General features: G+C 41.4%; 1 protein-coding gene across 1 annotated transcript in view; it reads right to left on the bottom strand.

Moving 5' to 3' along the window:
* The window catches only part of LOC133763626 (fatty acid desaturase 2-like protein FADS2B), a 36629-nt gene that overhangs the window by 17987 nt on the left and 3838 nt on the right, over nt 1–14804 (bottom strand). Inside the window, exons 2-4 of the mRNA XM_062197424.1 lie at nt 8396–8506; nt 3527–3724; nt 1864–1965 (exon numbers count right to left, since the gene is read on the bottom strand). Coding sequence (XP_062053408.1) covers nt 1864–1965; nt 3527–3724; nt 8396–8506 — 411 coding nt within the window. The remainder of the gene's footprint in view (nt 1–1863; nt 1966–3526; nt 3725–8395; nt 8507–14804) is intronic.

Below are 14804 nucleotides of genomic sequence, written 5' to 3' on the forward strand. Positions count from 1 at the left end.
ATGAAATACATGAAATTTGTTCATTTGAAATAAATAAACATTTGTAAATAAAAACATATATTAAAAAAATCTCTGTGAACAAATAGACTGAGTCAGTGCCTATGGATTTTCCTGAGATGCTTGGCTTGAAGCCAAGGATTTGGTTTATTGGGAGCACTGGCCCCTCTTCTGGGACACAGTACATAGTCACCAAATGCTACAGAAGTTATAGAAAGGCACAGACTTAGTTTAACTCTTCATATTACAGATGAAGAATACAGAGGGCCAGAGATAGAATACAATTTGCTCAAGATCACACAGTGAGTGCAGTCAGAGCCAGGGCTAGAAGCTTCTCTCAGAACAGCTGTTCTGTTACATGGGTTCCTTCCTTCATTCAATAGTTGGTTATTGAAGGTCTTGTATGTGCAAGGCGGTTTGCTAGGGGTGGCATTGTGGTAGTGGATAGGACAGTGTTCCTGCTTCCAGAAGCTTATGTTGGGGGATAACACCAGCTGCCGACGTTATTTAAATAAGTTTTTTTTTTTTTTTTGCAAACTCTTGAACAGAATCATCTGGCCTGCCCTATTTCTCTTACTTTTCACTAAAAAAACAAAAACAAAAAACTATTAACCTTCATCTTTTCCTTTATTTTTTCCAGCCCCCCTTGTAGAATTAATCATGACTTCTGGATTTCCCTAGCTTCCCAGCAATGACTGTTCAAATCCCTCCAGAGAATATTTTAATTCAAGATTTTAGAGAGATCGTTTTCATTTTGGAAGGCACAAACTTTCTTCTGTGATGTTCCTTATGGTAATGGGGTTCCTGGGATTGAACCAAATAGTTTATCAAAATAGAACCAAATAGTTTAATTATCAGGATAATTAAATATGAGTTTCTTAAATAAATGTTTTCCTCATAAAAATTAAAATGATTATTTTAGCACATTACAAATATTATATTGTATATTAGTATATATATATTATCCACACAATATACTTATATTTATGTATATATTACTATAAACAGTTTTTACATATATGAATAGCCATCAGAAAGTTCATGGGGGCCAGGCACTTGGCATAACAGCTAAGAAACCACTTGTGATGTCTGCACCCCCTATTGGATTGCCAGAGTCTCAATCTTCAATCCACTTCTAATTTCAGTTTTCTGCTAATGCATACCCCTGGAAGGCAGGACTCCAAGGTGCTGGCTCAAGTACTTGGATCCTGTCATACACAGAGGAGACCTGGGGAGTTACAGATTCCTGGCTTTGGCTTGGTTCAGCCTTGGCTAAAGAGGAAATTGGGGAGTGAACCAGTAGATGTAAGATTTTTCTCTGTCTGCCTCTGTATTCTGCCTTTTAAAAAATAAATTAGTATTTTAAACTATTTATGGAAATCTGTATTAGGGAGAAACTGCATGGATTTCAAAAAATTTTTGCACCAAAATAAACTTATATTTTAAATAATTATTTGAGAGAGAGAGAAAGAGAGAGAACTCTCTCATTTACTGGCTCACTCCCCAGTTTCTCTCATCAGCTGGGCCTGGGCCATGCTAAAGCCAGGAGCTTGGAACTCAATCCAGATCTTCCACTAGCAGCAGAGATGCAACCACTTGAGCTATCACCTGTTGTGTCCTAGAGTACATATTGGAAGGAAACTGGAATCAGGAGCAGAGGGAAGACTTGACCCTAGACACTCCAATTTGGGATTCAGGTATCTCAGCAGCTAAGCCAATTACCTGCCTGTAAACTTATCTTTTATTTCCATTTTCCATGAATTTTTTTGAAATTTCCTCTCACGAATTCAGCTAAACAAATGCGGAAGCCAGTGCCTTAGGGAATGACACTGAAAAGTCGCCAGCACACTCCATGGTATTCTGTACCTTGAGATGACACATCACAAATTTGTGCATCAGGTGGTTCCATTTGGACTTCTTAAATATGGAAAGGTGTCCTATGTCATGCTGTAAAAATGAACTCTGAGCCTAGAAGAGATGAAACTGTTGTTAGAGAAGTTAGGAACTCAAGAATAAACCAGTACAGTAGTAGATTTATGAAACCATTTGAGAACAGTGGGAGATGATCACAAGCCAAGTTTAGGTTTCATTTCCCACAGATATTGTACAACCCCCCTTCTTTATGCAGGTTGTTCTCAGACTAGAATGTTCTTGCTGTTACCCAAATCTTCCAGTGTGGAATGGAATGAGCATGGACTCCGAATCAGAAAGGCCTGTGGCCTGCACCCACGTGGGAAATCAGGAAAAGCACCTGGCTCCTGGCTTTGGATCAGTGCAGCGCGCCAGCCGTAGAGGCCATCTGGGGGGTGAACCAATGGAAGGAAGACCTTTCTCTCTGTCTCTCTCTCTCTCACTGTCTAACTCTGCCTATCTAATTAAAAAAAAAAAAGAAAGAAAGAAAGGCCTGTGTTCTAAACCGTTTTTCACCACCTATGAGTTTCAGGGCTGTGGCGGTTTACTTGGTAGCTTTGACTCTCAATTCTTTACAGTATAAATGAGGGTAATAATATCTGACCCACGGGGCAGTTGTGCAACTTACATCTGAGTGTACTTTGAAACCTTCATAGAAAACTGGAATTAAAGACAAGTTTATTTTATAAGATTTTTGAAATCCATGAGTAGATTTTTCATACTATGCTTGTTATGAACTTTTTGAACATTGTATATACAAAGTGCCTAGCTTATGCTGAGCACCAAATAAATGTTGATTGCCTTTATTGTTTCCAAAAGTTGCTTTTCAAAGAATAAAGCAAATTGGATTTTCAAGAAAACACTTAACATAATAACGTCTGGAGTCCAGTGCTGTTAATTCTCTAGAAGTCCTTTCTCAACTGTTCTGCTAAGAATTGAATGCCCCTTTCTCCTTTAAAAGCAAAAGCTTGTTCTTTTCATTGGCATTAATACCATTTTGACATGTTTAGCTAAACTAGACTTGACAATGACTCCCACTTCATAACCTTTTCTTGGGGGCAAGTAGAATGTGAATTCCCCTTTATATCCACAACATACTGTCGGGTGCTTAGAAGCCACATTCAGAGATTCAGACTTCGTTCAATCAAGATTTACTAATGTCCTGCCAAATGCCAGTAGATGTTTGCCACATATAAGAAAATCTACATGCCCTCCTAGTTCTATAATGGAATACCGTCTCTGCTATTGGGGAATTCATGGTCTGATACATTGATAAATGTAGCTTGGTTATTGAATGAGAAGCAAGGATGAGTGTTACATGGTTGAGGACAGGACTTCAGTTACAGAAATTGTAACTGAAGGGAAAAAACAACAAATGGCACAACTCAGCCTTTATCACATGTCAGATACCATGTTAGCTAGGTATTTAGTGTCATTCTCACACTAAGGGTGATAGAACCAGAACCCAAGGAAATTTGTTAACTTGCTGGTACTTGTCTAACATTGACCAGCAGCTTCGCAAGAAGTGTCAGGCAGTGGCTGACATCAATATCAAATGAGAAGAAAAAAAGACAGCCTTTCCTCAAGGCCACTGCCTGGGTTTGCGGTATCTGCTTACCTGAGAAACTGTGAGAAGAAAGGCAACGAATATTGTAACAGTCCAGCCATTGCCAAAGTGATATGGGATCAGCCAGGCCAGGACTTCTAAAATCAAGATCTGGGCGAGGTGAAGGAAGAAGAACCCTAAGTTAGCATCGAACATGTTCATAGCCTCTAATGTCCTCCGCAGTTCTTGGAAATCTTCCACCAACTGTGACTGTGAAATAAATAAGCAAACGAGGAATTAGTTCCTACAGAGTGGAAAGGGAACACTCTGAATATCATTAATAATTTACTATATCAATTAATATAATTACTATATTTATTTTATTAATAGTATTTTATTAGCATCAATAAATTTAATTGCTCAGAATTAAAAGCAAAAGAATAAAATGAACAACAAAACCTTTGAAGAAAGCTTATGATTAGTTTCTTTTTATAGTTTTGTAGAGAAGAGAAAGATGAGTAGTGACTTCTCCACTGTTCAAACTGCTATGGAGCCCAGTGATACTAGTTTTGGCAAGATAGGAAGGAGAGGAATGGTCAGCAGAGGGAAATGCTAGCTCATTAGTGGGTGCAGAGGTCCAAGGACTTGGGCCATCTTCTACTGCTTTCCCAGGCCATAACAGAGAGCTTGGTTGGAAGTGGAGCATCCAGGACTCAAACCAGCACCCATATAGAATGCCAGTACTGCAGACGGCGGCTTTACCAGCTATGCCATAGTGCCAGCCACCATTAGTTGCCTTTGAAACCATATTATTTCAGGAATTGCTTGAACTCTGGTCATGCTTTGAAGGACTTGATTGTCTATACAGCTTTGTGTTACCATGGTTATTGGTATAGCTTACAAAGTGCTTTCCAAGTCTTTAAGTGTTTGATCCATACAAAGGGCTCTTTCATAGTAGATGATCAACAAAGAACATAGTTCACCTTTAACAGCTCTGAGGATCAATTTTTTCTTTTTTGAGAGCTTTCCAGTAAATCACCAGAAACAAGACGTCTCTAGTGGCCTTGGGGTGTGTCTGCTGGTTACACTGGTTCTCATAAATGTGTTGTGTATATATTCTTGTAAAATGCGAGCCTTGGTTTACAAGCTTCCACACCTTATCAGGGAGTATGCATGGATGGGAAGAAATATGTCTTGGTGGCCAGCGCCGGGGCTCAATAGGCTAATCCTCTGCCTTGCGGTGCCGGCACACCGGGTTCTAGTCCCAGTTGGGGCGCCAGATTCTGTCCCAGTTGCCCCTCTTCCAGGCCAGCTCTCTGCTATGGCCCGGGAGTGCAGTGGAGGATGGCCCAAGTGCTTGGGCCCTGCACCCCATGGGAGTCCAGGAGAAGCACCTGGCTCCTGCCTTCGGATCAGCGTGGTGCGCCGGTCGCAGCGCGCTGGCCACGCCGGCCATTGGAGGGTGAACCAATGGCAAAGGAAGACCTTTCTCTCTGTCTCTCTCTCTCGCTGTCCACTCTGCCTGTCCAAAAAAAAAAAAAAAAAAAAAAAAAAAAGAAAGAAATATGTCTTGGCTTAATGACTATAATGGATAATAAAATAGGACTCTTGACAAAGTAACTAGGTTATAAGAAAGATAGCAAGCATGTACCAATGTGAGAAAGGAGAGAAATTGGTAATAACGAAAAACAGTGCAATGGAAAAAATTTTCGAAGCCAAAAATCTCATTGCAAAATTCATTAATGTAACTTTTAAAGGATTCGCTCCATACAAAAGTCTAGATAATCTCTTCTCCAAATCTCCATTGACCTTGGAATATTGGTGGTCATAAATAATTTTTTAAAAATTTTTTATTTTTTTAACTTTTATTTAATAAATATAAATTTCCAAAGTACAGCTTATGAATTACAATGGCTTCTCCCCCATAACTTCCCTCCCTCCCGCACCCCTCCCATCTCCAGCTCCCTCTCCCATTCCATTCACATTAAGATTCATTTTCAATTATCTTTATATACAGAAGATCAATTTAGTATATATTAAATAAATATTTCAACGGTTTGCACCCATACAGAACATAAAGTGTAAAATATTGTTTGAGTACTAGGTATAGCATTACTTCACATTGGACAACACATTAAGGACAGAGATCCTACATGGGGAGTAAGTGCACAGTGACTCCTGTTGTTGACTTAACAATTGACACTCTTATTTATGGTGACAGTAATCACCCGAGGCTCTTGTCATGAGCTGCCAAGGCTATGGAAGCCTTTTGAGTTCGCCAACTCCAATCTTATTTAGACAAGGCCATAGTCAAAGTGGAACTTCTCTTGTCCCTTCAGAGAAAGGTACCTCCTTCTTTGATGGCCCCATTCTTTCCACTGGGATCTCACTTGCAGAGATCTTTCATTTAGGTCATTTTTTTTTACCAGAGTGTCTTGGCTTTCCATGCCTGAAATACTCTCATGGGCTCTTCAGCCAGGTCCGAATGCCTTAAGGGCTGATTCTGAGGCCAGAGTTCTGTTTAGGACATCTGCCATTCTAAGTGGTCATAGGTAATTTTAATTATTGTCTATTATTATTGGCTACTCCTTGGGTATCTCCCAGCCTGGTCATTTGTCCTAATTTATTCATTGTACAGAGCATGGTGTCACCAAAGCCAAGAATAGATTATCGGTGAGTGACAGATGCTGGACTTCAATCCAAACCTCCTGATACCCAGTTTTGTGCTCAAACACTAATATTTTTTATATAGAGCAACTTGAATACTGCATAGATGTCCTAAATAAAATGTATGGTAGACCTTTCTGAAAGACAGATATTCTTTTAGATAATTACTGGATTATCTTTAGCTCTCATTCATTAGAGGAGTTTTTTTTTTTTTCTTACAGAATTTTTTAAAGAAATAATTAAATTTTTCATTACTTTCTTTTTTTAAGCTAACATCACCTGCTCCAAACCATAGGGATACAACTGGAAGTTTGTAGATTACTGATAAAACCATGGATCCGTGGTAATAGTACATAATATGTATTGAGCATTCGTATGTTGCAAACACTGTTCTAAATGACTTCACTTCAGTCATCTTCCCAACTTCTTATGAAATTAGTACTATTGCTGTTGCCATTTTGTAAGAAGAAAAGCAGCAATGAAGAGGTTTGGAAGTGACCTAAACTCATATAACTTGAGAAAAGCTTGCTGAGGGTGTGAGTTCAGGCTGTGTCCCCTGTGCGGAATGTACATGGGCCTAAGGAGATAGCCTAAGTGTTCATCTTAGATGTGCACATATCTGGGTCCATGTCCTCAGATTCATCCCGATACCCTCTGTGACTCTATCTCCTCCTTTCCTAAAGAGGGAATAAAACATTCTCTATCTGCTTTATGACGGTATGTGGATCAGTATTTTGTAGAAGTAATTTCAAAGGAATTCAGAATCAGGCCATATAAGTTGTTACAAAAACTAAATTGCCAAAAACATAATTGCTTGGCCGGCGCCGTGGCTTAACAGGCTAATCCTCCGCCTTGTGGTGCCGGCACACCGGGTTCTAGTCCCGGTTGGGATGCTGGATTCTATCCCGGTTGCCCCTCTTCCAGGCCAGCTCTCTGCTGTGGCCAGGGAGGGCAGTGGAGGATGGCCCAAGTCCCTTGGGCCCTGCACCCCATGGGAGACCAGGAGAAGCACCTGGCTCCTGGCTTCGGATCAGCGAGATGCGATGGCCACAGCGGCCATTGGAGGGTGAACCAACGGCAAAAAGGAAGACCTTTCTCTCTGTCTCTCTCTCTCACTATCACTCTGCCTGTCTAAATAAATAAATAAAATTATTAAAAAAAACCATAATTGCTTGATATTTAGTAAAACACCTTTAAGCTGTATGTAAAATCGTCACAGTGAATTATCAGTCTTACAGAGACCCTGTTCTTAAGAAGACAGAATTGCATGGAGTCACAATATTACAGAGAGAATGACATCCATCCTTGGGAACACCTGAAGACTTACAATCCCTGTCTGTGATATACCAGAACCAGCCGTGGGAATTTCAGAAGGTAGCATATTCTCTCTGAATGATATTTTCAAAAGTAGTAAGAGTAGTAGTTAAGAATATATTCACATCTTTCATTCAGTAGCTATTTATGGAGTTCTTACTACCTATCTGATCCTGTGTAGGTAGGTTCTAAGGACACATGGTTAAGCAAGATAGTTATATTTTCAAGTCTCATGGAACCTAGTTTAGCAGGGAACACTGACGTAGACATTAAGTGCATAATTACAAGCAGTCGCTGAAAAAAAATTATATGTGTGTGTTGCCTAGCTCGAAATAGGTGCTTAAGAACATGAAATTACTGTTTGATGCAGGGCCAAAAATTCCATTAGTTTGTATCACAGAGGATTAAGACTTCTGAGGTTCTAAAAAGGCTGGCATTGTTTTCAAAATATGTGGAATGCACTCATTTACAGTAGCAGCACTTATTTGTGGTTGTGCTTCCGAGGTTTCAGTTATCTGAGGTCAGCACTGTCTGAAAATGTTAAATGAACAATTCCAAAAGTAAATAGTTCATAAGTTTTAAATTTCATTCAGTCCTGAGTAGCATGACGAACTTTCACACTGTTCCATTCCATCCTTCAACGGGTGTGAATCATCTCTTTGTCAACAGTATGCGTGTTGTCTGTAGTACCCACCATTGATGACTTAACAGATATTTTGATTATCCGATTGATGGTCATGGTGTTTTCAATGCTTGTGTATAGGATTCAACACTATTCAAAATTTCAGGAATCTACCGGGATCTTGGAAAATATCTTCCATGGCTAAAGAAAATTGATTGTTCTGTATTGTGGGCCCATTCAGGCAGAACGCCTAGTTTCTGATAGAAAATAGTACAATATCCTCAAACGATGCCTTGTCCCCATCCCTCCACACACTTGGAGTCTGTGACCACACTCACATTTTTGTTTCTCTCCTGGCTGGGTTCCTCTGGGGCAAGCTCGCCAATGAGCAGTGGCTTAAGGTACAACTGTACAACGTCATGCTCCAGGTGCATGGCTCTGAAAACATCCTGTAAACCACAGAGATGGTTAGAGGCTTAGAAGACATGTTTATCCACATATAGGTTCCTGTCTTTATACCTCATCCTGTGCTTAGCCTGGCAGCTGGCACAGACTCCCATTACAGAGGATTTACTTCCAACTCAGGTTGATGTTACTAGTTGATGGATCAAAATTATACTGGGAACCCCGCTGTGAAAGCCTCATTCTGGAGGCCCACCTACTGAATGCATTACTTCTCTAGGAATGACCATGATAGCCAGGTTCTCCTGGAGTATTGATGACATCACTGTTTTGTTTTGTTTTGTTTGAGCACCAGAAGAAACAGTTACTTGACTTATGGGCCATGATGAATCTTTAAAATCCAACATCAGTCTTGGTGTGGAGGTTGATCATACTACCTGAGGCATGTTGGCTGCATCTTGGTTCTTGGTCAAGGCCCAAGTTCTCTTCTCTTTTCTAGAGAAGAACAGGTTAAAACTGACAATTGTGGCTTAAGGTGAAGACATGAGAGATCATGGGAGAGCAGTCCTTGAGCCCTTGGTTAAATATGTCACTTAGAGAATCTTATCACTATAAAATTGCTGTAATGATCTGTTTCAGGCCTTGGTGCACCAGGCACAGAATAGAGATGACTGGCTATATTTTTTAAGAAAGATTTTAAAAATTTATTTAAAGGGCAGAGTAACCCAGAGAAAGGGAGAGGCAGAGAGAGAAAGAGATATTCGATCTGCTGGTTCACTCCCTAAATGACCACAATTGCCAGGGTAAGGCCAGGCTGAAGCCAGGAGCCTGGAACTTCATTGGGTTCTACCACATGGGTGGCCAGGACCCAAGTACATCAGCCATCTTCTGTTACTTTCCCAGGCGCATAAGCAGGGAGCTGGATCAGAAGTCGAGAAGCTGGGACTTGAACTGGCATTTTTTTTTTTTTTTTTGACAGGCAGAGTGGACAGTGAGAGAGAGACAGAGAGAAAGGTCTTCCTTTGCCATTGGTTCACCCTCCAATGGCCGTCGCGGTTGGCGCGCTGCGGCCGGCGCCCCGCGCTGATCCGAAAGCAGGAGCCAGGTGCTTCTCCTGGTCTCCCATGGGGTGCAGGGCCCAAGCACTTGGGCCATCCTCCACTGCACTCCCGGTCCACAGCAGAGAGCTGGCCTGGAAGAGGGGCAACTGGGACAGAATCTGGCGCCCCGACCGGGACTAGAACCCAGTGTGCCGGCGCCACAAGGCGGAGGATTAGCCTGTTGACCCATGGCGCTGGCCCATGAACTGGCATTCTGATATGGGAAGCTGTCATCATAGGCAGTGCCTTAACCTCCTGCACCACAATGTCACTCTCACCAGCTGTATTTTTATCTAAGATTCAGGTTAAGTAGCAATCCCGTGTGGTAATGATAAGCAACTGTGGTTCCTATATCCATATCCCACCTAAGTTTGGAAGAGACTCTTCCCTCCCAAGAAATTTAATAATTCTAGGGCAAAAAGGATTCTCCAAGAGGGAGATTCTAGACTTCTTGTGATTATTGTTTTGGGGAGAGGGAGTGATTACAAATGAAGAAATATACCCAAAGTTGTAACTTGAGTGTATGAAACTCACACAATTCACTGTGGAGAGGTGGTGTTGCATAGTACTGGTTAAGAAAGTAGGTTGGAACCATCTTCCTACATGTAAATTCTGGCTTTGCGGTTACTAGCAGTGTAATAATGGACAAGACTTGTCAACAATGCTTCTGCATTCTCTTCCCCAGATGAGAATGAAGATAATAGGCACTCAATTCATAAAGCTATTATGAGGATTAAATGAATTAATTATAATGCTGATTGGTACATTCCAATTTTGCAATACATATTGGCTGTTTTTCTGCTATGTATACCTATAGTGATAAGAACTTACACTTACCTTATCTTCAATTCAGAAATTCAGTTATTTTCTTTTTCTTTTTTATTATTTAACAGGTAGATTTATAGACAGTGAGAGGGAGAGACACAGAGAAAGGTCTTCCATCCACTGGTTCACTCCCCAATCAACCACAATGGCAGGAGCTGTGCTGATCTGAAGCCAGGAGCCAGGAGCCTCCTCCGGGTCTCCTGTGCGGGTGCAGGGGCCCAAAGACTTGGGCCATCCTCCACTGCTTTCCCAGGCCATAGGCAGAGAGTTGGATCAGAAGAGGAGCAGCTGGGACTAGAACCAGCACCCATATGGGATGCCGGCGCTGCAGGAGGAGGATTAACCTCCTGTGCCACAACGTTAGCCCTCAATTCAGTTATTTTCTTCCTGTATCCTAATGCCTAATGTGGAGTGAGCTCTGAGTTATATTAGTGAATATCATGAATTCTACATTTTCAAAGCCTGAAGTGACTTCAGATTTACCAGGAACTACCTATGAGCCTACTTGAAAGAAGATGCTCATGTAATGAATAAGGTTCAGTAGAACTCTGCAACATCAACTCCTTAGATTCACTTCACCTAAGGGTCTCTGGATACAGTGATGCAAAGAGGCTGTTATCCGTTAGAAAAGGTCCAAGCTCCGGGGTTCATCTTGCTTCTGTATACTTTTTCTGACCATATGATTTCAAAGGTGGCTTTTAATGTTTCACATCTCTGATACTAAAACTTAATTTCCTTAACCAGGTAGAGTGTGATTTAATGATTAAAAAAGTGATTAAAATATTTCAATATGATCCAAATGGAAAAAACCATGTTCTGCTTATTGTTTTGGAGCAGATTGGATGGGACATATCCTGTTGGGTTGTGATCAAGGTGCAGAAGAATGTAAAAGATTGAAATTTCATCTTATTCCAAGCAGCCATCTAGAGTCTTGAAACAGTTTTCTGAGAGTAACATTGTCCTGGTTTCACTGTTTCTTCAGATCCCTAGGAAGGTTCATAGGTTCATACTATGACAATAGATATTAATAAGCTACAGAAGTTTTTAGAATAGTGGGTATGCTAAGTGAATTATTTCCATGCATTAGAACAAAGGACTTTAAATAGCTTTAAAACATTCTACTTAAAAGAATTTCCTAACAGAATCTGGATTCCAAGTAAGTTGTGAAGCCTCCTTCTTGAGAGGCCTACAAAAACCAGATGCTATCATCAACATTCTGGGACAAGACCATCCTGCTGAAGAAAGGAGAAGGGATGAAATGATATGGGGAAGAGGATAGTGCCAGTGATTATAGCATGAGTCTTATGCACATGACAGTCTGTGGGTGGACTCATAGCCATCACCTTCCTTCTGTCAGGACCCATCACTTCTGTTGCACAGACAAGGACAACAAGTCTCAAAGGGGAGAGATGTCTTGCCTTGAAATGTTAAAGGCAAAAGCAGAGCCAGGATTTGAACTCAATGCATAAAGCCATAAAGGCCCATTGCAGCCTTAACATGTACAATTATTTTTCTGAAAGGCTTCTCAAGAGAAGAACAATGATAGATTGCTTTGGAATGATGCTAAGATCAGTGTGGGCCTACTGGACAGAAGGTAATGATGTTTCCTCATCTTAGGCCTTAGTCACATGAAGCTCTTTGCCTACAGCTCCATCCTACCTCCCTAGTTTTTTTGCTTGTTATCTTCTCTACTGGAGCCTCCCATTCAATAATCATCTCCTGTCCCTCTACACATTCTCTTCCCTTTCCTTGACCACCTTTTCCATTTCCTCCTCGTACAAAGTCCTCCTCACCCTTCAAGATCCAGGCTAAATATTGCCACCACTAACTTAGGAAAGTTACTCATCATCATTCTTGGGCTCTTCTGATGTTTTTTTCCTAGAGGTTTTCACATTATATTACAATGAATCTGTATCCTTGTCCCTTCTCTAGTGGCTTAAAAAGTTTTTGAGCACTGGGTCTATGTATATAATTAATCACTATAGTTTATGCCTACGGCTGTGCCTGGAATATAGCATGTGACCAACACATGCCTAATGAAAAACGGAAGGTGGGTTAATAGAGCAATTTTTTTTTGACAGGCAGAGTGGACAGTGAGAGAGAGAGACAGAGAGAAAGGTCTTCCTTTTTTGCCGTTGGTTCACCCTCCAATGGCCACCGCGGCCGGCGGGCTGCAGCCAGCACACCGCGCTGATCTGAAGGCAGGAGCCAGGTGCTTCTCCTGGTCTCCCATGGGGTGCAGGGCCCAAGCACTTGGGCCATCCTCCACTGCCCTCCCGGGCCATAGCAGAGAGCTGGCCTGGAAGAGGAGCAACCGGGACAGAATCTGGCGCCCCGACCGGGACTAGAACCCGGTGTGCAGGCGCAGCAAGGCGGAGGATTAGCTTATTGAGCCACGGCGCCGGCCTTAATAGAGCAATTCTATAATGAGTTGGGATAATTGACGTGTAGGGTTCAGAGATACAGGTATTAAGCACTACTGTCTTCCTACCTTCAGAGTCTCTATTTTTTGACTTTTTTCTGTTTTTGCTATTTTGGCATTTCCCATGTTCATTATTTAGACTCTCCCCTTTATTCAGATGTATCCATTTATTTTAAAGGCAGAGCCACAGAGAGAAAGGGAGAGAGAAAGAAAGATGAGAGAGAGGAGAGAGAGAGAGAGAGAGAGAGGAAGAGAGAGAGAAAGATATCTTTTATCTGCTGGTTCATTCCCCACATGGTCTCCACAGCTAGAGCTGGGTCAATCTGAAGCCAAGAGCCAGGAGCTTTGTCTGGGCCTCCCAAATGGGTGCAGGGGCCAAGTGCTTGGGTCACCCTCCACTGCCTTCCCAGGCACATTAGCAGGGAGCTGGATGGGAAATGAAGCTGGGAGGCAAACTGGCACCCATATGAGATGCTGGCGTCACAGGTCAAGGCTTTGCCAGCTGCGCCACACCGCCAGCCCCCTTGTTAGCCTTTTGACTCCCTTTTCATTCAAAAACCCTATTCCTTAGCTTATTCATAAACATCTTGAAATCAGTTATTTCCAAGATAACATCAACACAAGAAAGATGCAGTTATCAGTTTGCTTTGACAAATACATTGGGAATCATGTTTTTTTTTTTTTTTCTGTTATTTGTTGGGGGATGGAGAGAAGTAATTTACTATAAAGGTAGTATGACTCTTATCAGAAGAGAATAGTAGGTAAAGTCAGAAGGCTGAGATAATATTCTGCTATTGCAACTTAAATGCTGCATATATGTTTTGCCCTGCACAAAGACACTTGGCCTGCAATCCACTGGGCATTCCTCTTGCCAAACTGTGAGACTGGGGGCTATAATAACCCAAAAACCATGCCTTTCTTTATCCACAGTAAGGCACATTATAGGATAGCAGAAGAGTAGGCTGTTTCATATTGAACAAGTTAATTTCTCTGTATTCTAAATGTAGATAATACTATCCAGACTGCTTCATGGACTCATTAGTTCTTGCATTCATTCATTCATTCAGTCAGTCATTAAAAAACCTACTGAGGACCAACTTAGTGGATAAGGGTTTAGGCTTTTGAATAAAACATGAATAATTGCTCACAACTCTCTATTCTTATCACTTCATTCAACTGAAGCAGTTGAAATTTCCCATGAGAACTTCACTAGGGGACAAACATAAATTTAGAAAATACTCATGGAAAATGTATGTAGTAGCAAAACCAGATAATTAGGTTGTAGACCTTGATTTAGTCACCTCACAAAAGCTCATGAGAAAATTCTCTACCCAACCACAGATCAAGACACCCATTTGCAGACTTCTGGGTAATTTTTCTTCTGCTTCCTCTGGGATATAAACTACTCCAAGGCAATGGACACAAATCTCATCATATTTCAGCTGGAGGGTGAAATAGGCTGATCTGTGAAGAGAAAGGATCTTTAACACAGCCATGAGAGGGCAGCTTTGGAGTGGAGAATGCTCACATGAAGTCACTGGATTTATCTTTAGCCAGAAGAACAAGAAGAGGGTCATTTTCCCACTGCAACTCATTCAATTATTTGGAAAATTTCATTATTTGAAAGTTCTTCCTTACATTGAATTTTTTTCTAATCCAACTTCTGCCTCCCCATTCTCTCTTTGCTCTCCTCACTTTCTTGTCCCCCTCGGTCTCTGCACCCTGTCTTCTAAGCCTACACATCCTCCTGGCTCCCCTATCCTGTAATAGACATCATTACTCTGTTGCCCAAGTCAGATATCCTTATGGCAATTTAGACTCCTTCATCCTGCTTACTTATCCAGTCACTCAGTCTTGACAAATATCAATTGTCTGCCATCAATATCCTTCTCCCTGATGGCTTCTCCATTCTTGCTGTGAATGCCTTGTTTGAGTCTTCAGCAAATTCTCTGAGCTCTATCTTGATCTGCATGTTGACCAGTTCTTACCATTTTCATC

The sequence above is a fragment of the Lepus europaeus genome, chromosome 7, assembly GCF_033115175.1.
Source record: "Lepus europaeus isolate LE1 chromosome 7, mLepTim1.pri, whole genome shotgun sequence".
In the NCBI taxonomy this organism is placed as follows: Eukaryota; Metazoa; Chordata; class Mammalia; order Lagomorpha; family Leporidae; genus Lepus; species Lepus europaeus.